Source organism: Asterias rubens, chromosome 4 (assembly GCF_902459465.1).
Source record: "Asterias rubens chromosome 4, eAstRub1.3, whole genome shotgun sequence".
Lineage (NCBI taxonomy): Eukaryota > Metazoa > Echinodermata > Asteroidea > Forcipulatida > Asteriidae > Asterias > Asterias rubens.
This window is the reverse complement of record NC_047065.1, coordinates 8,266,420-8,288,914: the sequence shown is the minus strand read 5'-3', so window position 1 is coordinate 8,288,914 and position 22,495 is coordinate 8,266,420. Positions and strand designations below refer to the sequence as shown.

Here is a 22,495-nt window from a genome sequence, read left to right as displayed (position 1 = left end):
AATTTCACGTATGCTTGAAACGTGAGATTTACGTATTTATGTAACGTGCGTCTAACCTCCCAATTATGGTGTAAAAAAGCCCGCCGAAAAGTGGCCTGGAAACAGAAACCACAGTTAATTGGCCGAATTGCCCTCCCTAAAAGAAAATAGTACGCGCTGAATTAAAAAAAAAAAATGAAATGTTTGATCTTGAAGAAACATACTACTTGTACTTTTTGCGTCTTGTTTGAAAGATAATGTAATGGTCTTCAATAAGTTGCCCAGTTGCAGTTACTAACCTATAAGCACAAGACACGCTTACAGTTCAACGTGATTTCTCGAGCGGAATTACACGACAGAAAAAAAATAATCACAAAAATGTTGACGCTCACAGTCCTTCATTTAAAAAAAAAAAAAGATTTTCAATTTTAGCGTTTTCTGAAATGAAAAGGCGGAGGAGTCCACCCCCCCCCCCTCCGCAACAAACCCCCTCAAATGAAATATCAACGGCATGTCACCTTCATTTAGGATCCATGCAATAGGTCTTATTAGATGGGCTTTTCTAGGTAGGCCTATTTGTGACTCAAAATTACTTTTGTCAGAATAGTGTCGTAAACAATGTCATTTTTATTCTTTTTAAAGGTAAGTGTCATACTTTAGCAAATGACTCCAAAAGGGGTGAAATTTCTATCCAAAATCCTCCTTGTTTAAGGAAGATGTTTTATTTTCTTGCGACATTCGTTCGTCTGAAATTCCTTCATTTGTGTAGAAATCAAAGAAATTGTATCGGGACAAACTTGAGTCTCCAAAAAGCTCACCTTAAGACAAGTTAAGGAGATTCAACTTTCCGTGTGGTGTCCATTGTGTGAATGCTGCGGCAGGAGGTGCCTATAATTATGTTACCCACGTCACCTCGCTAAACATGGATGGATTTGAAATTATTAATAATGTATAACGTTTTTTGCTGTTTTCTCAAAAAGCCTAGCTATGCACTGCAATCAACTGTAACTTTCACAGGTGCCATTTTGTTATCTTTCTTGACCATTTGGCCTATTATCAGCAACGCGTTGACAAAAACCAAACAACGGCCCTACCCTTAAATCGCAGTCCATCACAGTCCCCATAAGCAGCGTATGTTTGGCTATTACTAAAAATAATTGTTAGCATAAAAACTTACTTGGTAACGAGCAATAGAGAGCTGTTGCTAATATAATACATTGTGAAAAACGGCGCCCTCTGAAGTAACATAGTTTTTGAGAAAGGAGTAATTTCTCACTAAATTTGACTTTAATTCAAAACCTCCTCGGCTGAGGTCTCGAGTTCAAGGCACTGAAAGCACACAACTTGTCCGACAAGTCAGCACTTTCACAAGTTTGTTGTTTACTTCCTGCATATGTTGAGATACACCAAGTGAGAAGACTGGTCTCTGACAATAATATTGTAGTATTATTACCAAAAGTGTTTAGTGTCTTTAAATCTATCAATTATATATATATTGTTATTGGGGGAGGTGGGGGAGTCGGTGTTAAATAATTTGGGCAGCTTTACAATGAATTACCGAGCTGGTGGTCTGGGAACGAGCCAACCGCAGCACTGCAGACAGGAAATGCACTCCTTCATTATGATTGGGTTACAGACTAAAAGCATTGTCTTATATAGTACAAAGGTGTCTCTTTTTCATAGTTTACTTTTCTTCGCTATGTGGGGTGTATCGTAAGAAAGGGAACCCCCTAATCTTGAATATCGTACCCACTCCTATTTTGGAAGGGCCATTCTCAGCAGGAAACCACAGTGACGTTCACTGGGACTTGCTCGGTGTGTGAGCAGAACACATTCGGACCAACTTGGACTATTAATTATGCTAATATCAACCACTCATAATTTCAGGGTACTTTTTTCACGTGACGATGGTCGTTCGTTATCAGCAATAATTGTTTTATGATCGTATCTGTTTGATCAGTGTGTCTCGTGGATGGGTGAATCACAGTCTGTGCCTAGTGTCGGGGGATCGGAGGCATTTACATCGGTGGCAGAGTTGACTTGTGGCCGGTTACGAGGCCAATATTAGTGAAGTTTTTGGAGCAAGGCCTATGGATTCCTCGTTAATGAGGAGAATTTGTTTATGAAATATAATTAATATAATTATTTTGGTTCACAAACCTTTTAAGAGCGAAGTGTGCCCTTTCTGACAATGATCACGCTATCGTTTACAGACTCAGTCACAAAAACAATGCAAACTTCTCGTGCACACTAATCAACATCCAGCCTATATCACGCCTACTCTCTGCTGAGAATAATTACACCGATTTTCCCCCGATTTTTCCCCTTTTTTTTCTTAGATACTTCCTTGTCTCATTAATCACTGATCATAACAGACAACATCTGAAGAAGTGTTGGTGATTGCAAAACAACAAATAGAAAAAGCTTATTTCCATTGTGGTCCTCTATAAAAAAATAGCGGTTTACCGCGTATTATTATTTCATCAATTTCTACACTAGATGCGGCATACTAAGGTAAAACCTCGGTTTTTATTATTTTGAAATCAACATAGCGTATATATAATCATGTTAGTGTTTCCGTCCGAAGCCTCTTTTGCCAAACTACATGACTCTAAAAACTAAAGAGTTGAATCCAACACTTGCATGAGTTCGGTGAGTGACTACACTCTGAAAGTGTTGGATCCAGCGTTTTGTTTGTTAAATCTAACATTTTAAATTTTTTATTCAACGCACAAAAGGTTAAAAATATTCCTGTGAATTGTTGGATCAGCTTTTTAAACGTTAAACACTTAAATTGTTGACTGAGTATTTTAAAATATGAAATGCTGGATTCAACACTTTCAATCACTCACCGTGCTCTTTAGTTTGTAGGGCATGGCACAAAGGTATCAAGAGAGGGCGACACGTCAATGTCGCGTGATGATGATTTATTCCAAGTGTGTCAGAGTTGAATGATATAGTGAGTCCCACAATTCCACGTTTAACCGGAAGTTAACAATGTACTATGGAGGATAATTACTCCCTGAGAATTGTAACAAATACTGCACTTTCTCGAAGAACTAACACACGATATACGGAATTAAACAGGTAGGATTTCTCTCAAACGCTTCATGATCTTTAGGAGAAGAATACTTGACAATTTTTACTTTGTAATTGTTGACTGGATCATTATTTGAATACAATTTTTAAATGTGAACGATAACCACTCCTGACAAAATCAGTGTTGTTATTGTATAATTATTGTGAAATGATGTGTACGGATACGGACGGGTGTGTAGACAGTGTAGGGGCCTAGTGTTTGTTTTATTTTTCAGACTCTGTTATGTACTGATACACTGTTGCTTGTAAATCAGGCTTCAATTGGAAAACGTGTTCCATATCTTGCCTGCGGACACTTTTTTACTCATTTTTTAAAAAGGAATAATTCAATCATATGTTGAGTATAAATAATATAAATCAGGGAATCAATGTGTGGTGAAGAGGTTTTCAACTAGGTGTCGTGGTTTAAAATAACCCCAACGAGGCCTGGTTCTTACCGAGACAAAGTCAAGGTAAATTATCAAGAACCAGGCCTCGGCGGGTTTAAACCACTAGTTGAAAACGATTCAACACACTTTGATTCCCATTCATAAATATCTTTTTGGTTAAAAGGCGTAATAAAGTAAGAAACTCTGTAAGTGTAAAACTTATCCGTTTCCAAGTGCTTGAGCTCTGTATGTTTCCACCTCCATGGTATGTTTAGTTAGTTGCGATAACGTAACCGACGGCGGCGGAGCCGGAGGGTTACGAGTCATACGCAATCTGTGTAGGGTGAAATGGTCAAACACGTACAATTTCGACAGCTAGTCAACAGATTTGCTCAATTTTTACCCCTTTTGAAAATCATGACACAAATTCTATGAACACGACCTTAAATCCTCAATATCTAATGATATGTGGTCCAATGTGTGGCTAAGGATAAAACTGTATTACATACACATTCATCGCAGCTTAACAACATTAAGAGAATGGGGGGGGATCTGATGCGGGCAGGATAGTCCAGCTAAAACATGTGTCCGCATACCTCTTTATGCTCTTACATGTAGCTACCCTTAAAGGTATGCAATTAAAGGAACATTACAGAATTGGTTTTTGCTAACAAAACAGTTGTTGGCAGTGTAAGCACTTTATGTAATCCACTATATACATAAACTGACAAACCTGTAGAAGTTTGAGATCGGTCAGCCATCTGGGTCACAAGAGAATAGTGAAAAACCGATTACAAATTTTGCATTGCATCAATGAATAAAACGCTAAGTGAGCGATAAACTCCAAACGCAAAGTTAGATTATTTATTTCTGATCAAATATGATATTTCAAGGGATGTTTTCTACTATCATCATCCTCGTTAGATTGTGTAAGTTTTATGTAAATCTGTGATCTTCACGATTTTTGTTTCTTACCAGTTCTGTACTGTTGTTCCTTTAAAATACCGGTTTTTAACCAGGTTTTGGAAGGAAGGCAGATTGAAAACCACTGGGTAGGCCTACTCATCATTTCGGAGTTTGTAACATTTCAAATTAATTGCTTTTTTTCTCATTGTTTATAGCCAAGATCCGGAGGAGGATTGCCCATTAGACGACGTGCCACTAATCATGTCAGAGGACGGCATGGATAGTGAAAACGAGAGCCTCACTAAGAAAGGAAAGCAGAAGCGTGGACCCTTATGTGGACTATGCTGTAGCATATACGACTCGTGTACAAAGTAAGTTCAGATATATTTTCTTTGGACACTATTGGTAACTACTCAAAATAATGATTAGCATAAAACCTTACTCGGTATAACGAGTGATGGGGAGAGGTTCGTAGTATAAAACATTGTGAGAAACGGCTCCCTCTGAAGTGGAGTAGTTATTGAGAAAGAAGTAATTTTCCACGAATTTGCTTTTGAGCCCTCAAGTTTAGAATTTGAGGTCCCGAAAGCAAGTGAGGAGACTGGTCTTTGACAATTGCCAATAGTGTCCACTGGCTTTAACTGTGTGTGTACATTTTATTCAGTATTTAACTTGATCATTGGTTTTGATTCCTAAAAACATAAACAATTATTTAGTTTGCAAATTGTTTTGGCATGGCTGGTTTAAAGTCTTTCTGCTAATGAAGCTAACTGTACCAGTGACATTAAAGGCAGTGGACACTATTGGTAAATGTCACAGACCAGTCTTCTCACTTGATGTACCTCAACATATGCATAAAATAACAAACCTGTGAAAATTTGAGCTTGATTGGTCATCGGAGTTGCGAGATAAATATGAAAGAAAAAAACACCCTTGTCACACGAAGTTGTGTGCGTTTAGATGGTTGATTTCGAGACCTCAAATTCTTAACTTGAGGTCTCGAAATCAAATTCGTGGAAAAAAAACTTCTTTCTCGAAAGCTACTCCCCTTCAGAGGGAGCAGTTTCTCACAATGTTTTACACTATCAACCTCTCCCCATTACTCGCTACCAAGTAAGGTTTTATGCTAATAATTATTTTGAGTAATTACCAATAGTGTCCACTCCCTTTAACATGTTAGTAGTGTGAACAAGAAGAAGGTTGGTTGAAAGAGACTTGATTGAAAAAGTCTTGTAGACAAGTGAAAACTATTGCAGAGTACATTGGGTTCACTAGTCATGCAAGGAACTGTAAAGCAAAACCCATTGGTTAGTATTTTGTGTAACAACTCCTTACTTTGTAAGGGGGTGTTCACCACAAAGATTTTTGCACTATGCACTGGTACTAATTGTCGTCAGGCACACCTAATGGTGTAGCCTTGGTGTGCGATGCTGGGCGGGCCTGCCCAGAACTAACAAATCCCACCCAGCACTCTGGGCAAAATGCACAGAGTCCCCCATATTGCACTTCAGTAATGATAGCTCCATATAAAAACAATCTTTGTTAAACCGCTCGCCTTTGGCAGACTAAAATGGATTTTAGAGCCCACTACTAAAATTGATCTGTTGGTATAATTATGGTACTATGTACTGTGTAGCTCGGGCAATTAATTTGCTCTTGGTTCTGGGGTTGCTACTGGATTCAAATTTATTAGCCCCCTACATTTACTCACATCATTGATTATAAGGAACTGTTTTTCAAACATGTCCCATGATGTCCGTGAATGAGAGTGCAAACAAAAGTGAGAGTAATGTTTCCAAAAGTTGGTTCAGAATATTTTGCATTTTGCCCCGAGTGCTGGGCGTAAGTTTGTTAGTTCTGGGCAGCCCTGCCCAGCATTGCACACTGTGGCTACACCATTGGGTGAGCCTAAAAATCAAACACTTTCGATCTTGGCTGTGCTCCGTGATCATAATGGGTTGATGTGGCTGGCAGCTGAATGCGCCCTTGCATGCCTGCTTCTCGAACACGTTGTAGCAGCGTCCTTCGCAATTCAGCTCTTAGCTGCGAGTAAGGATGATTAGCCCCCCAAATAATTATAATACAGGAAAAACATTGATTGCATACAAGATCATGTACAATGTGGTGTAGTATGTAGACATTACACAGTGCATTGAATAGGATGATTTCACTGTCAGTAGTGCAGAATTATCACAGACTTTTTAGACCAAATACACAGTTTTGAAAAACCTTCAAGTTTTTAAGCCGAACAAAGATCCTTCATTTGCCTCAATTACCATTGTTTTGTTGTTATTCAGCACTGTATCTTTGTATTTCTTTCCAGTTGTTGTCAGTCGTGTAAAGGACGTATCTTCAAGGAGAAGGAGTTAAAACCACGCAATGTTTGGCTCGGGCGTCATGGGCCAGAAGAAGAACACTATCCAGCCAACAAAATCCGCAACCAGAAATACAACATCATTACATTTCTACCTCTTGTAAGTTTTTATTTATATCTAATATTTGAATGACGGACTAAATTTTTGCGTTTACGTAATTTACTTGAATATTTCAACCGAGTTGACCAACAACTAGGATGTTTTTTGGCACAACTGCAACAGTGTTACAAGCATTCACCACATTATATCATTTCCTGACTGGTCGAAGACTGGTCAGGGGGAGGGGTATCGTCAAGTGATTAAGACTGGCTCTGTGAACTTTATACAATCACATTGTTTTGTAAATTTTGTATGCTTTGTGCTTGTTTGTGAGAACTGGCCTAAATGTTTCCATGTGCGTTTTGGTACACAAAGTGTGTACTTTGGTACACAAACTGTGTAAAGATGGGTCATGTGTGGTTCATGCCCTATTGCTTCAGACAGCATGGTTCAGCGCCACACAGTGCCTCAGAAACTTTAGCTTTTTTGGCTAAAAACTAATTACATAATTACACAGTACATGCAGGATACACTGGACGATGGAAAGGAAAATACATTATGTATTTTCTGCTGACTTTTGTTTTTTTTTCCAATCTCATCCCTGGAGAATTGTTGCCCGTTTACGTGTAACTGCACACATTCAATCTGGGTTGAATGATTTTTCCTTATGGAAAATGGAATATGTTGCTGGGCAAGTATCATGTTTTCTTGAAGTCACTTTTTATTGTACAGTTTTGTTTGTTATTAAACTTTATTATGGCTTGAGAACATAATCCACAGAGTTAACAATGGAACAGCCCCTAGTGATGTTAACATTGCTCCTTTGGGCGTGTTTATTGTATGCCTTGTTGTCGTTTGTTTTCCTGTGGGGGTTAATTTTGAAGTTCCAAGGTTATCCCAATTCAAACCTTCATGAAATTTTATGTCAAGGTCACAAATATCGGAATCTCAATTTGGTGGTCTATTCAAGGTACATGTACCTTTGTTCTAAATAATGTGTTCTCTCAAATGCAAGTTTTGCACCTGTATTCCTGAGCCCCCCTGTTGAAGTTCTGAGCACCCTTTGAATCACGAAGCAGTGTTAACATGGTATACATGTACATAAAATGGCTTCCTGATTTGTTGTGCTCGCCAATTGTTACATATTTATTAAGCTTGGGCGATATCACGATATTATCAAATATCGTGATATTTTAATTTGGAAAGGATTTCGATATCGGTTCGATTTGGTTTTAATCGAAATATCGCGATATATCGCGATATATCGCGATATCGTTTTAGTATCGCAATATCGCGATGTATTTCCTAGCTGAGACATCTTGCACCCCATAGGTTTGGAGTAAAACCAGAAGAATAGGTCATTGGAACACCTCTCTTATGGTATGATTGTCTCTCTACAACTTTCACTGGGAGTTTGAAGACTGATGATGTCAAATTTCATTAATCGCGATTATATCTAATATCGCGATATATTATCGGCGATATATCGTTAATAAATAATTTGATATCGCCCAAGCTTAATATTTATCCATGCATCTAATATGTAGATACTTGGCAATGCCCACCAAATGCGGATGACTCAATAAGCTAACAACCAATCATATTTTATGCTAGTTGTTAAAACTAAAATGCCATGTACGGTGTAAGTCGCTGTGCCTAAAAAAATATCTTTAAAATCTTCAGACATTGATGTAAGACCATATAAAAATGAAATACCAGTTGATCGTCCGCATTTTTCAAAAAAAGAGGAGGATGAGGGCCTTATGGCCGCTTAGTATTTCAAATCAAACAGGCACCAATTCTTCAGTTTGAATCAACCGCAAACTTATTTTATACCTATAACATGAGGACCTGTGTTAACACTAACACTAAAGGTCGGATAACACTAAAACAGTTTTGCTGGTAGGCATACACTAATATTGTATTATGAAACATAATTTTTTAATCTCACGCTATCGCTTTGTTCCGAAACGCCCTCTAGCGTTCGATGTTTCAAGTATTTTTTTGTCGCACGCAAAGAACAACGACTAACGGGCCTGAAATCTGCTGTTGTGCCTTACATGCGTGAAATTGGGGTCTATTTCTTTGCGTAAAAATTTACACAGACAGCGGGACTTTTTGGCTTATTTTCGAACTTGGGTAACGTTGAATATAATTTTTTTTCGGGAGGAAGGGCACGGCGGCAATGATGAAAAAAGGGCACGGCAATCATTGCCGTGAAAAATTGTTTTTTTGAAGGGCATTGCGGCAATCAGTAGGGGCAACGACGGCAATTGCCGTCGTTGCCGTCGTGAAGTATCAGGGCTGAATATGGTAAAAAAAACATGCGGCCCCAAAAAAGGATGCGGGTGGGGACGATCAACTGGTATCTTTTTTTACTTGGCCTAAGCCCTACCAGCAATAAAAAACCTAAAGAAGCCCACTAAAAAACAAAACAAAACTTTTTTGCTTTTTTCCTCAAAGCAGATGCAAGCGCAGTGATGTTAAATTTATCATTAAACCATCGCAGAACCATCCATCTCTGTAGTTTTTTTTTTACAACTACATGTACACATGTACAACCATGGAGAATTTGTTCCTCCATGGTACTACCAACCAACGAAATTGAAGCTACTTCTGATGTGGACATACTTGGTGTTTTGTTTGATCACCTGTTGATTGATAACTACAATAATGCACTAAATGTGTAGTGTGTGGACCTTGCATACAGGTGTGTAGTTATTGATTACATGTTTATGCATGGATCATCACCTCAGATGCTCCATGGTGGCTATGCATTCATTCATATGCATTCATAGGCAAAGTATGGTTTTTGGTGCCGTTCAATTTGTTAAATCCTGTACAAACCTACCATAATAAAATAAATATTTATCACGTTTTTTTTGAAATATCTCTGAAAATCCGTAGTGAGCTGATTGTGTCCACGCGGGACATTAAATAGGAACAAACAATCTCAGATTCAAATGTTTGGGCATTAAACCGATCACACATACAACGGACCGCATTACATGAACGTCATAATGAAATGTTTCTCAATGCTTATCGGAAGCTGCTGCTAGCTTTAACCAACAGTTGTCATTGCCATTAATTTGAAGAGTGATTACCAAAAAGTATTCATTCCCTTTAATTGGATAATGCTTCTTTAAAATATTACGTTTGTGTTGTTTTTCCTATTGATGTAAATTTGGAAACCATGCGTGCCAGTATAAGTTTCCAATCATGTGTTTTTGTATTTTTATTGTTTGTATTTTTTTATAAATAAATAAATGAACAATGATAAGTATCATGATCTAAGTGAAGATTGCAGTATTATTTTGTGCAATGGTGGATTCTAAAACTCAATATATCTACATTCACATACATTCACATTGTCACTAAGCTTGGGCGATACCACAATATTATCGAATATCGCGATACTAATTTGGAAACGATTTCGATATCGGATCGATTTGGTTTTATATCGCGATTTACCGCGATATATCGCAATATCAATTAAGTATCGCAATATTGCGATGTATTTCCTAGCTGAGACATCTTGTACCCCATAGGTTTGGAGTTAGGTCATTAGAACACCTCTCTTGTGCTACATGTATGACTGTCTCTTCTACAACTTTCACTGGGAATTTGAAGACTGATGATGTCAAATTTACTTAATCGCGATTATATCGAATATCGCGATATATTGTCGACGATATATCGTGAATAAAATAAATCGATATCGCCCAAGCTTAATTGTCACAATATTATTCAATGTACAACCCCAACAGAACACAACCTGTATATTGTACATGACATGAAGCCTTGGTATGCATCAATGGTTCCACACAGCAGGCAATCTCATTTTGCTCATCTCATTTTCATAATACCAGGCTGGTACCTTAAAACAAAATTAATTGCATGCACTAGATATGGATGGATGGATGGATGATCTACATAGTGACTTTTTATGGTCAATGAAAAAAACAACAGATTGTATAACGTTGTCTTCTCGTATTGCATGAAATGAGCACTAAATTGTCATGGTTTTTTGAAGTGTGATGAAGTTCCACTATAAGCCACACCACTTCATGCAAACTAGCCCTCTATACCATAGGCACATAATCTTGAGTTAGTAAAGAAACCAAGTGAATTAAAGGCAGTGGACACTATTGGTAATTACTATAAATAATGACTAGCACAAAACCTTACTTGGTAACGAGAAATTGGGAGAGGTTGGTAGTATTCAACATTGTGAGAAACGGCTCCCTCTGAAGTAAAGTAGTTTTCGAGAAAGAAGTAATTTTCCACAAACTTGATTTCGAGACCTCAAGTTTAGAATTTGAGGTCTCGAAATCAAGCATCTGAAAGCACAGTCTACAACTTCGTGTGACGAGGGTGTTTTGATACAGCAAGTGAGATACAGCAAGTGAGAAGCTTGGTCTTTGACAATTACCAATAGTGTCCACTGGCGTTTAAAATTGAAGCCTGAATGTTGAGTGTTTGGCTGCATGGATGCTGAGATCTTTACACTATCTCTACCAGGCACACTTGAGACAAGGTGTTTTGCAGCAGTTATCAATCTGTTTCTGCAAGGCTTTTTGAATGCATCTTCTTCCTTTCTGGTTTGAAGAATCTTCAAAGACACTGGACACTATTGGTAATTGTCAAAAGATCATTCTTCTCACTTGGTGTATCTCAACATATATGCATAAAATAACAAACCTGTGCAAATTTGAGCTCAATTGGCTGCCAGATAACTATGAAAAAAACAAAACATCATTGTCACACGAAGGTGTGCTTTCAGGTGCTTGATTTCGAGACCTCAAATTCTGGAAAATTACTTCTTTCTCGAAAACTACGCTACTTCAGAGGGAGCCGTTTCTCACAATGTTTTATGCGATCAACAGCTACCCATTACTCGTAACCAAGTATGGTTTTTATGCTAATAACTATTTTGAGTAATTACCAATAGTGTCCAGTGCCTTTACAAGTGTATTAAATAAGATTTCCATTTGCTTCAATTAAAATATTATCTAGATATTTGAGACTTGAGATACTTCTCAAAATTACTGAGTGTCGGTTCCTACATGTTGCAATATTGAGCAGCATGGTAGTTGATGAGTTTTGTTGACATCTTTATACCACTACTCCCCGCCATGTTCACACACACACACACTGACAGCCCCAATAACCACAACATGCTTCACAGCACTGCTCTTAATGGGATTATTTGATCAAGGCATTAGAACCTCCCAAATCCCATCAGAATTACAATAGCACTTGTTCCTAATCCAGCAATAGCTTCCTGTTTGCCCAAAGATGGCCCTCTTTGGCCCATAGCATGGCCACCATTTTATACCAACTGTGTGTACTGTTCACAAGGTGTCTTGTGTTGAACAGACTTAGGTCATGGGCGGCTTGATTGTAACAATACTCCTGTCAAGTCAAACAATGCCAGCCCACCTGTCAGAGAACAACAGGTACAGCTTCCCCTGTGGCTAAAGGTGACATTGATTGGCATAGTATCAAACCATGCTTACAGTATTACTTAGCACTTAATGCCATATGTCATAACATCACTTTGACATAACCTAAGTAATACTTGCAAGAAAGAAGTACAGTGACCTTTTACACCAATCCAGCCTCAGTGATCTGAGTAGTGTAGTAGCAGTCATGGCTTTCTAAATAGGACATGGACAAATACTGTACATCGCTTGCCCAGTTTCACCAAGGAGCTAGTATTTAGACCATATCCTTTGCTCTCTATGGTTAGACACCAACATCCAGATGACCAGCTGAATGTCAGATGGTGGTGTGCTAAAAATACCCTTTGCTTCCTGCCAGATTATTTACATTTCTCCAGCAAGCCTATTACGACAACCCTCAGTAATGATTGGTCAGCATTATCTGCCACAAATGCGCTTATTGCAACCTGTCCACCATGATTTACCTGGTTGGTTGTTAAATCAGAACCTAACTGTAGATGTTTATCAGCACAGCAGTGCTCAAAACAATCTTTAAGTTTCGTAAAAAGGGGTAACTTTGGAACCTTGGGTAACTTTGGCACCCTTGGTAATTTTATAACACCGGGTAACTACATGTATGGCACCCTGGGTAACTTTGCCACCCTGTGTAAACTTGAGCATGCTGGGTAACTTTGCCACCCTGGGTAACTTTGACACCATCGGTAGCTTTGGAACCCTTTTGTAACTTTGGCACTTGAGGGCAATTTACCCTTTTTAAATTTGCCAGATTGGGTAACTTTGGCAGGGTTTCATTATTTGAGAGAAGAAATACACTTTGAGAAGTTTAAAACACTCGGCAGAAAAGCAAAACAGTTTTTTTTCCCCTTTTTTTGTGGAGTTGTTTCTGAAGGGTTCATTTTAGTGCAACTTTCAAAATGACTCAAACAGCTTGAATTTCAGAATACTACATTGTTAAATGAAGTGGAACTTCAGTTAGTTTTTATGACTACTGTGCTGATTGGGCCTATGCAATGCATTCATTATGCAGGATGCTACTGGTTTATTGATAGTGGTTTTAAGAGTAAACCCCACTGCTTAGCTGTCGACCAATTTAAAACTTGATGTTTCTAGCTTGGTTAAATGTTGTGAATCAAATTCCCTACTCTACACGAAACCAATAGCTGTGCTAAAAACACAGTAGTCAGCTTTTTCTTACATTCCCAGTAGGATTTTGGCTCTGAGCTGATGGTACATTCTGCGTACCCGGTATGTGTTGCAGAAGGTTGCACCATAGAGCAAGAAGAGATCCTTGAGTGTGTATAGTTGGATTGGTTATGTGGGGATGCATGGGGCGTGTAATTAGCCTCTAGATATTACCACAGTTTCTAAGCAGACCACCCATCTTAATGCAATCATTTCAACATTTTAAACAATGCTCGGTATATCCCTGGTCTTTCAACACCTTCAAACAATCTGGAGAAATTAGTAGCGATGACAAACAACTTTGAGAAGTCAAACTCCCACGTTGATCAAACCACTACTCCACATGCTTGGGACTCATTATAGCTCCTTTGAGATTTCAAACATATTCTAGGAATGGGTGACTCACTTTAAAGTTTGAATGAAGAATGTCAAATCCGCCAGGTGTTTTGAAGTATTTTCATTTGGTTTTGTGTTTGCAGCGAGACTTTTGTTAGTTGCAGGTTAATTAACACTCTTATCATGCAGGATTAGCTTACTTTAAAAATGTGTTTGCTTCTTCGAAGACAGAAGGCACATGTGTTTTCAATTATTCAGAATATAAATGAAATAAAGAAGAAATAAAATATTGATATTTGTCTTACATTTGTTTAGGTGTTGTACTACCAGTTCCGGCTTTTCCTCAATCTGTACTTTCTTGTGATGGCTATATCACAGTTCATTCCTTCATTGCGTATTGGCTACCTGTATACATACTGGGCTCCTCTGGTAAGTTAGAAACAGATAAACAGTTATTGTTAGGGAATGATCGGTCTACAACAAATAAACAAATAAATGAAATCAACAATTTTTAACTTTGTTATTTACCCAATCATTTTCCAAGAGCATAATCTTTGCATGCATTTCAACGTTATGTCCACCAATGTTAAACAGCCAATAAAGGATGATCTCAATATTTCAACTGTTACCTTTTTTTGGCCAAATAGACATCATAGAAACTGGTTAATAACCATTTTACTCTCAAAATTTGCATTTAGTAATAAATAACTTGAGTAAAAAATGCACCGGGCCGCGCGGCTTTTTCAGCCGAGAGTCAAAAACGGCTTATCTATTAATGACCCCTTGACGCCAGTGACGATTTGCCCGTAATTGAGTTTGAACACAGTTCTCCAGCTTTGGCAAACTGAGGGCGCTATTTTCCACATCAAATAGCCGCCACTGACGTCACGATTCCTTTGTCGCGTGGGTTTTTCAGAAATTTGGCTTGGAGCGTTCTGGAGAAAAACCCAAAACTGTAATATCTATATATTTGAAGTCATCCTTTATTGGCTGTTTAAGATAGTTCCTATTAAAATAATGTCTTGAGCCCTGTTCGCATTGGACTTCATTTTAGGTAAACTAACCGAACAAATGGGTAACTTACCCATTTTAAGTCCAATGCGAACAGCCTAGGAAGTTTTCCTCCCAGGTAACTTACCCGACCCAAATGGGTAGTTTAACTGACCCACGAGTGCCCGAGCGGAAAAGTCCAATGCAAACGCGATCAGGGTAAAAGCCGTCCTGGTAAAAAGCCACATCCGGTCCCCCGATCTACCCGCTGCGCCATGAGTACGATGTATCATCAACCGGGTGGAAGCTCAGTTGCACTCATTGCACTCTTGCCTTTATGCACCCCGGTCAAAGGTCACTGCGATAACGCCCTCTTTTGTTTGTCTTAAGTTAGTCCGTACGTGTTTTACCGATCGTGTTGGTTAGTTTACCCACGTCATTAATCCAAGTACGAACGCTGGTAAGTTTCCCTTTTTGGAATGTTAACCACTGTCTCGGTAAAACGTTAGCCCAATGCGAACACGTTTTTTTACCCATTATAAGTCCAATGCGAACAGCCCAGGAAGTTTCCCTCCCAGGTAACTTATCTGACCTATGAGTGCCGGGTTAAATTGACCAGCTTAGTTTGACCGAGCCGAAAAGTCCAATGCGAACGCAATCAGGGTAGAAGCCGTCCCGGTAAAAAGCAACATCCAGTCCCCCAATCTAGTGCTGGGCCACTGTATGATCGTGTGATGGCACGTCGTACGTATGCATTGTTTACACGAATTGAAGCTCAGTTGCACTTATTACATTCTCCCTGTCATGAACCCGGTCGAAGGTTGCTGCGATACTGCCTCTTTTGTTTGTCTTAAGTTAGTCAGTACATGTTTTACTGATCGTGTTAGTTTACCCATGTCATTGTTTCAAGTGCGAACACTGGTAGTTCCCCTTATGGAATGTTAACCAATGTCTCTGTTAAACTAGTCCAATGCGAACACGGCTGTAAATTAAAGATTATCAAAACATGATGGATTTATACTTTTGTATATGGCTACGCGTTATGCCATTGATGGTGTACATGTACACTTCTCTTCAAATTTGAGGAACTCAAAGAAAATCAGATACTCATTCCAGATGTCTTTATATTCTTAAATGTTAAACTAGATAGACAGTTCCTACATGTAGTAAGTACATGTCAGTAAACGCTAGATACATAGCAGTCAATCTAGAGAAAGACGTAGCAAAGCGTAGTGCTTAGACACCGGAAGGGGCGAGCAGAGAGAAGTATTTGTTGTATGTACATGTACCTTAACAAGTCAATAAAGACTTCATGTTCACATTAACAGGTGTATGATGTGTTTTAGCATATGATTAATGTATCTGAAGTACAATAAATCAAGTGAGGTATCTAGAGTAGATTGCTCTCTGCTTTGTTTCCATCTAGTCACCTTGGCAATGTATCATTCTGTATTAAAGAATACCGATCCATTGTCAGCTACCAACAGCTGTGACTTTTGCCCCCATCAGCACCCGAAAAAAACCCAAGCAAGTCTCAACAACTGTGCAATAATTTATAGTTTCATACATTCTTGACATTCCTCTCAATGGGTTCCTTTGTCTTGTTTTGCTTTAATACAATAGTATTTCATTATTGCTGTGGGTGTATTGTTTGTAGTGCTTCGTTTTGTAGATGTATTTATGTGTACTGTTAATGACAGATATACAAGTCCCTATTATTGTAAGATACAACAAAACCATGAAAACTGGTAATGCACACCTAGCGAGTTATGTTTTTATTTAGCCTTTTGTGTATTTGTTCTGGATTCTTGTCAAGAATGCTTGAGAGGCATTGCTCTTAATATTTGTTGACCAGAGATCGGCACAAACTAAACAGATTCTTTAACTGAATCTTTGATTTGTTGGATGATAAACAGAGATAAAGTAAACCCTTTTCTGTGCCAGTGTTTTGCCAGCACTTTATATTAGTTCAATGTTTAAAGGAACGTTACAGAATTGGTAAGAAACAAAAATCGTGAAGATCGCAGATTAACATAAAACTTACACGGTCTAATGATGATGATAGTTAAAAATATCCCTTGAAATATTTCTGTCTGAAATGTCATATTTGATGAGAAATAAATAATCTAACTTCGCGTTTGCAGTTTATCGCTCAGCGAGCGTTTTATTCATTTTTATTTTGGCATCGATGCAATGCAAAATTTGTAATCGTTTTTTCACTATTCCTCGTGACCCAGATGGCCGATCTATTTCAAACTTCTACAGGTTTGTCAGTTTATGTATATGGTGGATTACATAAAGTGCTTACACTGCCATCAACTGTTTTGTTAGCAAAAACCAATTCTGTAATGTTCCTTTAAGTTGAACCCTTTTTACTATAACATCGTTGATTTAGAATCCGTTTTAAAAATCAATGAAGATTGTAATGAGGTAGGTGGTTTCTGGTCAAGTAAAACTCTCCCCCATGCTAGGAGTTTAGAGGGGTTAATCTTTTAATCCCTGAAGTACATCCCTGCCAAATCCCCAGATAATCTGTTGCACGCACTAAAAAGAAAACCACAAAACTGAAAAGGGAGAGATTTTTATATCTTCTTTTCTTTTTTTAAGGATCTGAACAGAGGTTTTGGTAGAAATGTGGTTAAGGTCAATGAATAGAACGACAACAAAATTTTGATGAGAAAAGCTGTCAAATCTTTGCTGTGCCTCAATTCCTTACACACCTGTCACTTCAATGTTAGTGTAGTTTCTCGGGAGAATTCAAAAAGGAAACCTCAGTCCCTTTTGTTTGTTTTGCTCGAACTTGGCATGGTCAAGTTCAAGGGTAAAGGAAAAACAAATTCCACGCATATTTACATGCTTCACATTTCCTGTTATGGGGCTCCTGGAACTTTGGTTTGATGTTACAATCACTGAACTATGGCGTCTGAGCAGGCCCTCTATAGGCAGAAGAAGGCAAGGGTTGTACTCAAAACAGGGAGTGTCAACTTCAGTTGACAAATGGTAACCTTTTCTTCTGTTAAAAATCTAAAAGTCATTGCTGATCAACCCAACATATTTAGAACAATATATTCTCAAAAATAATAATGATTTTTCTAATGCCATTCCCTTGATGTATATTTCTTTGCAGGGTTTTGTTATTTTTGTGACCATGTGTAGAGAAGCCCTTGATGACTTGAGACGTTTCCGTAGAGATTATGAGGTCAATGGCCAGCAGTTCTTAAAACTAACAAGGGCCGGGCTTGTCAAAGTACCCAGTTCGGACATTCAGGTATCCGACCTGATTGTTGTTGAAAAGGTAGGTTTTGTCTCATATAGGAGAGAGATTTCTGCTTGTCTTTTCATGTTGTTGTTTGATTTTGTTTTAAATGGAATGGAAATGTTGCGGTCTTCTAGTAGGCCTTAACTTTTTACAGGGTTTGGACATCATTTGTTAGAACTCGGTTTGTAAAAGTTAAAGCCTCTGTAAACTTTTAGAGTTGAATTTGCTGAGGGTAACTGGTTAGTACAGTTTCCTGCAGTGTAATCATATAGTTATCGTAGGTTGAGAACTCTATGAAAAGTTAGATGTTTGCTGATCAGAAGTAAAACAACATCAACAAACTAATTCAACCAGGTCAAATTAAAACACACACACACACTAAAGAATTTTAGTTTGGGGTCCAGCTTGAGTACAACCATTACTTTCCAAAAAACTTGGATGCAAGCTGTAAATGTTACCAATGTTACAATACTTATTTGAAACTGAATATTATAGATTTACTTCACCATAGTTTATTTAGGAGTTTAGTTATTAAAGTTATCATTTGAAGTGATGGATGTTGAGCCTCTGTGCATAGCAGTAGGTGGTTGACCGTATGGTCAATGAACTATGATTGCGTCAGTGTGGAAGCTGTTGACCAATCAAGGGGATTTAGTGGGCATTTCTCCCACACACTGCTAGTTATGTTAAGCTTATTGTCAACTGGACATTTTCAAAGGGAGCATAACACAGGCAAAGAAGCAATTTCACAAATCAGTGCTCACCACAACAACTAAAGAATGTCAATGATAATGGATGGGCTAACTGGGGTCCAGACTCTGCTAGAAATCAATGCGGTTTTATTAGGTCTGTCTTAAAGTAGATAAATCCACACAAGTTTTCTGTGAATTGGACATTGATAGATGAAATTCTATCATTACATTAGTACAATACAAACTAGAGGAAGTAGATTCATTATACAAATAAATAATCATTCACTCTCGGCTAAGTCCCAACAGAACAGGTGATTAGTTTGTTTGTTATACATTGATTGCTTCAGACACCTTCAAAATAGTTTCAATTATTTCATTGATGAAGTTGATTAAGTTTGTAGTCAAAAAACATTTGGATTTTTAAACAATCAAGTGTTTTTCTATTTCTCATTTGTATTGCAATCAGCTTGATTGTTTGTGTTTGGACTTGTATTGTATTGATATTTAAACACTTACCACTTTGCTGCCCTGACTTTGTCTTGGTGAGATAAAACAAGCTTGAAGTGAAATGTGTCCGGTTATGTAAACTATCTCAGGGTTTCCCTGTAGTCCAATTAGTACTGCTGGAATATGCATCATGGATGCTAATGGATCTACAACAATAGATCAACTATTTCTTTGCCCTTCTAATAATTGACTTTTGTGAAAATCAAACACCCAAGGCTCTTCCTTGAATATCAAAAGTTTAAACACAGGTGTAGATGTCTTGCTTAAACTTTGAAGGGGCTTTATCCTAGCATTGGACGGGGACATTCCATTCTTTTACCAGATGTTGACCAATCAAATAAGAGCTATTCTTCACCTGTCACATTCTTGGCATAATCTTCTATTCTTCTGTACATTTGGCCCCACACAAAGACGAGTGTTTGTTGTTTAGTTTGGAGGATAATGTTTACCACCTGCAAACAACAGGTTTCCCTACTGGTGGCAGAGCTAAGGTCATTGGCTGTCTTCTTCTTCAGTGAAGGTGTTTTAATGGTCCAGAGCAACTTATTATAGCCCACCCACAACATATAAATCGAACCGGATGTGGCCAGACAATATTGAGATTTTCAATCATTGGAATTTTCACACTTTGTTTTATTGATGATTTAAATTAAATGAAAGTTGATCAAAAAATGAGCTGTTGCAAACTGCTTATGAAAGTTGTTAAAATTAATTACTTGAGGGTACTAAAGAAGTATAAAATATAAAGAACCTGCTGAACCTGGTGTATAGAGACAGCAAGTGACTAAACAAACTAGTGTACAAAAATGACTATAGCGGCCACAAGATTTAAACTACTGCCACTCAGCCACAAGGTCATTATAAATCATTGCATGCCCTGAATTGACATTTATCAGTGCTTCCCATATTCCTAAAGCAAACCAAAATTCATATTTTGCATTTTCTTCTAGAACATTTTTCTTTTGAATTGTTGTTATTTCTCAATATAGAATTATAGGAATATTAACAATTTGCACCCAAAACAAATGAGCATTGTCTCAGTTGCTTTGAATCATTTAGGAAGGAGGACACTAAATTCAGGTTTAAACAAGTACATTAATTAAACCAGTCAGTGAGTCAGTGAGTCAGGAAACAAGAAACACACAAAACGAAAACTTAAAAAGTTTCAATGAAAAGGTATTTGTACATAAACTGTAACAATGGTTATGAGATCAGATTGATATATAGTTCCCATATTTCATGCTACTCAGGTCTACTTTACCTTACTTTTGGCCTCAGTTCCCAAAAAGAGTTTCCAACACACGGTAGTCTTTCTCACATTCAAAAATGAAGATATTCTTTCTTCAAGGAAAGGGCTCTTGCCTTTTAAAAGTTATTTTACATAGTTATAAGAATGTGTATTTCCTACTTGTTTTTATCTTGTATTTGTATTCTGTTCTTAAATATAGGACCAACGTGTACCAGCAGACATGGTGTTCTTGAGAACTACGGAGAAGAATGGTAACTCACTCTAGATTATTCATTACCTTCACACGTTAAGACGCATACACATCGGAAGGTCTTTCAGGAGAGCCTTCCACAAGTTGATTCTATGTAAATTGTAAAAGAGTTCCTTACTCAAAGTAAACTGAATACGTTATAAAGGCTCGTAACAGGTTGTATCATGACATAATCCGACCCTGTAACACGGGTCCTCATGCAACAAATAGATATAAAAAAATAAGTTTGTGGTGTTTCAAAACTGAAGAATGTGTGGCCTGTTTGATTTGAAATACTAAGCGGCCATCTTGGATTTTTTTTTTTTTTTTTTATAAATAAAAAGGCCCTCATCCTCATCTGTTTTTGTAAAATCCAGACGATCAACTGGTATTTTTATTTTATTTGGCTTAACATTGGTTGAGCTCGCTGGCCATGGGACAGTTACAGGTTGAATGGTTTGTGATTGACACCCCCGAACAATATTGACAAAATAGGAAGACCAACATTAGGGCTAGATAGCTCAGTTGGTAGTGTGCATTAATCTGGACGTCGTTGGTTCAAGTCCCACTCTTGTTCTTTGTTCAGTTACATGTATCTACATTTAAACCAGTTAGGTCCAATTGGTGCTTTATTACATTACATTACAAAGGACCCCATAATAACATGTGGGCGGTGGTGGGGGAAAAAAAATGGATGTATGTTTTGACAGAGCAAGGACGTCGTGGGTCTGTCCATTTGGAGTGAGTTCTTTTTATAAGTGGGTGAAAAAAAAAAAAAAAAAAAAAAAAAAAAAAAAACTATCGAGAATTATCTTGAAGATATTAGGTTGGTAACATGGAAAGATATTTGTCACAATATGTCTGTCCATGTTAAAATGGGTCTAAGTTAATTAACTTTTGAGTAAAATATCTAATCATTAATTATTTGTGTCATCAATTTCTAGTCAATTCGAATACAAAATGTCTGTCCTCGTTATACACAATATGTCTTTAAGAAAACAGCGTAACTTCTTAAATAACAAGACATGTGTTATATACTCATATTATCAGCTGAGAATTGTATAAGGAAACAAAATACAAGGGAAAATGTTGTATTTCTTTACCCTTCCAGTCACAGTCCAAAAAGTTAATTTTTGGAACCAAAAGGACCCATTAGTGTGGACAGACCACTCGCTTTACTTTGGTGTTCAAACCATTGGGGACGTCGCTCAATAAGTGACGGCCACTCAATGGAAAACAAAGTGAAGTCCTTGATTTACAGCCTGAATAAATATATGGCCTACCCTCGGAGAAAATTTTTACAATAGGGACAATAAGTCCTCACTAGTCTTTGTTTTCATGGGCCCTCACTAGTCATTCGTGTACAAAACCAAGCGGGATTGCTTCAATGACAATGGTCAAACTCAACTGTGTGTGTGGGTCAAAGTATTTTTGTCCAGTTTTTCTTTCAGATTCCGTATAGTAGTCTGAACTGTCTTAAAAGAGAGATGTTTCCCTTTGGTGTACAAACTTGTTTTTTATTTGTTGAAATGTTAGAGGATGATGAACTACACACATGTACATGTACCCCTCCCTGCTTGACATTCTGAATCTTCCATACTTACCTCCCCCCCCCCCCCCACCCCCCACTAGAGCGTAACAGTAACAAGCTTCATTGAACTCTGGATGTTAACACCACTGAAGGCTAGAGTTCGAAATACCTAGAAAATGAAATCAGAGGAATGTAAATCCAGGATTATAGTAAGATGTGGAGTGATTACAATGACTGCTAGTGTGGCAATAATGAATTTAGGATTAGTACATTGGAGGAGGGTGGGTAA

The 22,495-nt window shown here is 37.8% G+C and overlaps 1 protein-coding gene across 2 annotated transcripts in view; it reads left to right on the top strand.

The window, feature by feature from the left end:
• Window positions 1–2,977: 2,977 nt before the first annotated feature.
• Window positions 2,978–22,495, top strand: part of LOC117289410 (probable phospholipid-transporting ATPase IIB) — a 50,208-nt gene continuing 30,690 nt past the window's right edge. The window contains exons 1-6 of one of the 2 annotated variants that reach the window (XM_033770524.1): window positions 2,978–3,066; window positions 4,568–4,723; window positions 6,676–6,826; window positions 14,065–14,178; window positions 17,867–18,034; window positions 20,646–20,697. In XM_033770524.1, coding sequence (XP_033626415.1) covers window positions 2,984–3,066; window positions 4,568–4,723; window positions 6,676–6,826; window positions 14,065–14,178; window positions 17,867–18,034; window positions 20,646–20,697 — 724 coding nt within the window. In that variant the 5' untranslated portion in view covers window positions 2,978–2,983. Of the gene's footprint in view, window positions 3,067–4,567; window positions 4,724–6,675; window positions 6,827–12,690; window positions 12,699–14,064; window positions 14,179–17,866; window positions 18,035–20,645; window positions 20,698–22,495 lie in introns of those variants that run through there. The other variant, XM_033770525.1, reaches the window with a different exon arrangement.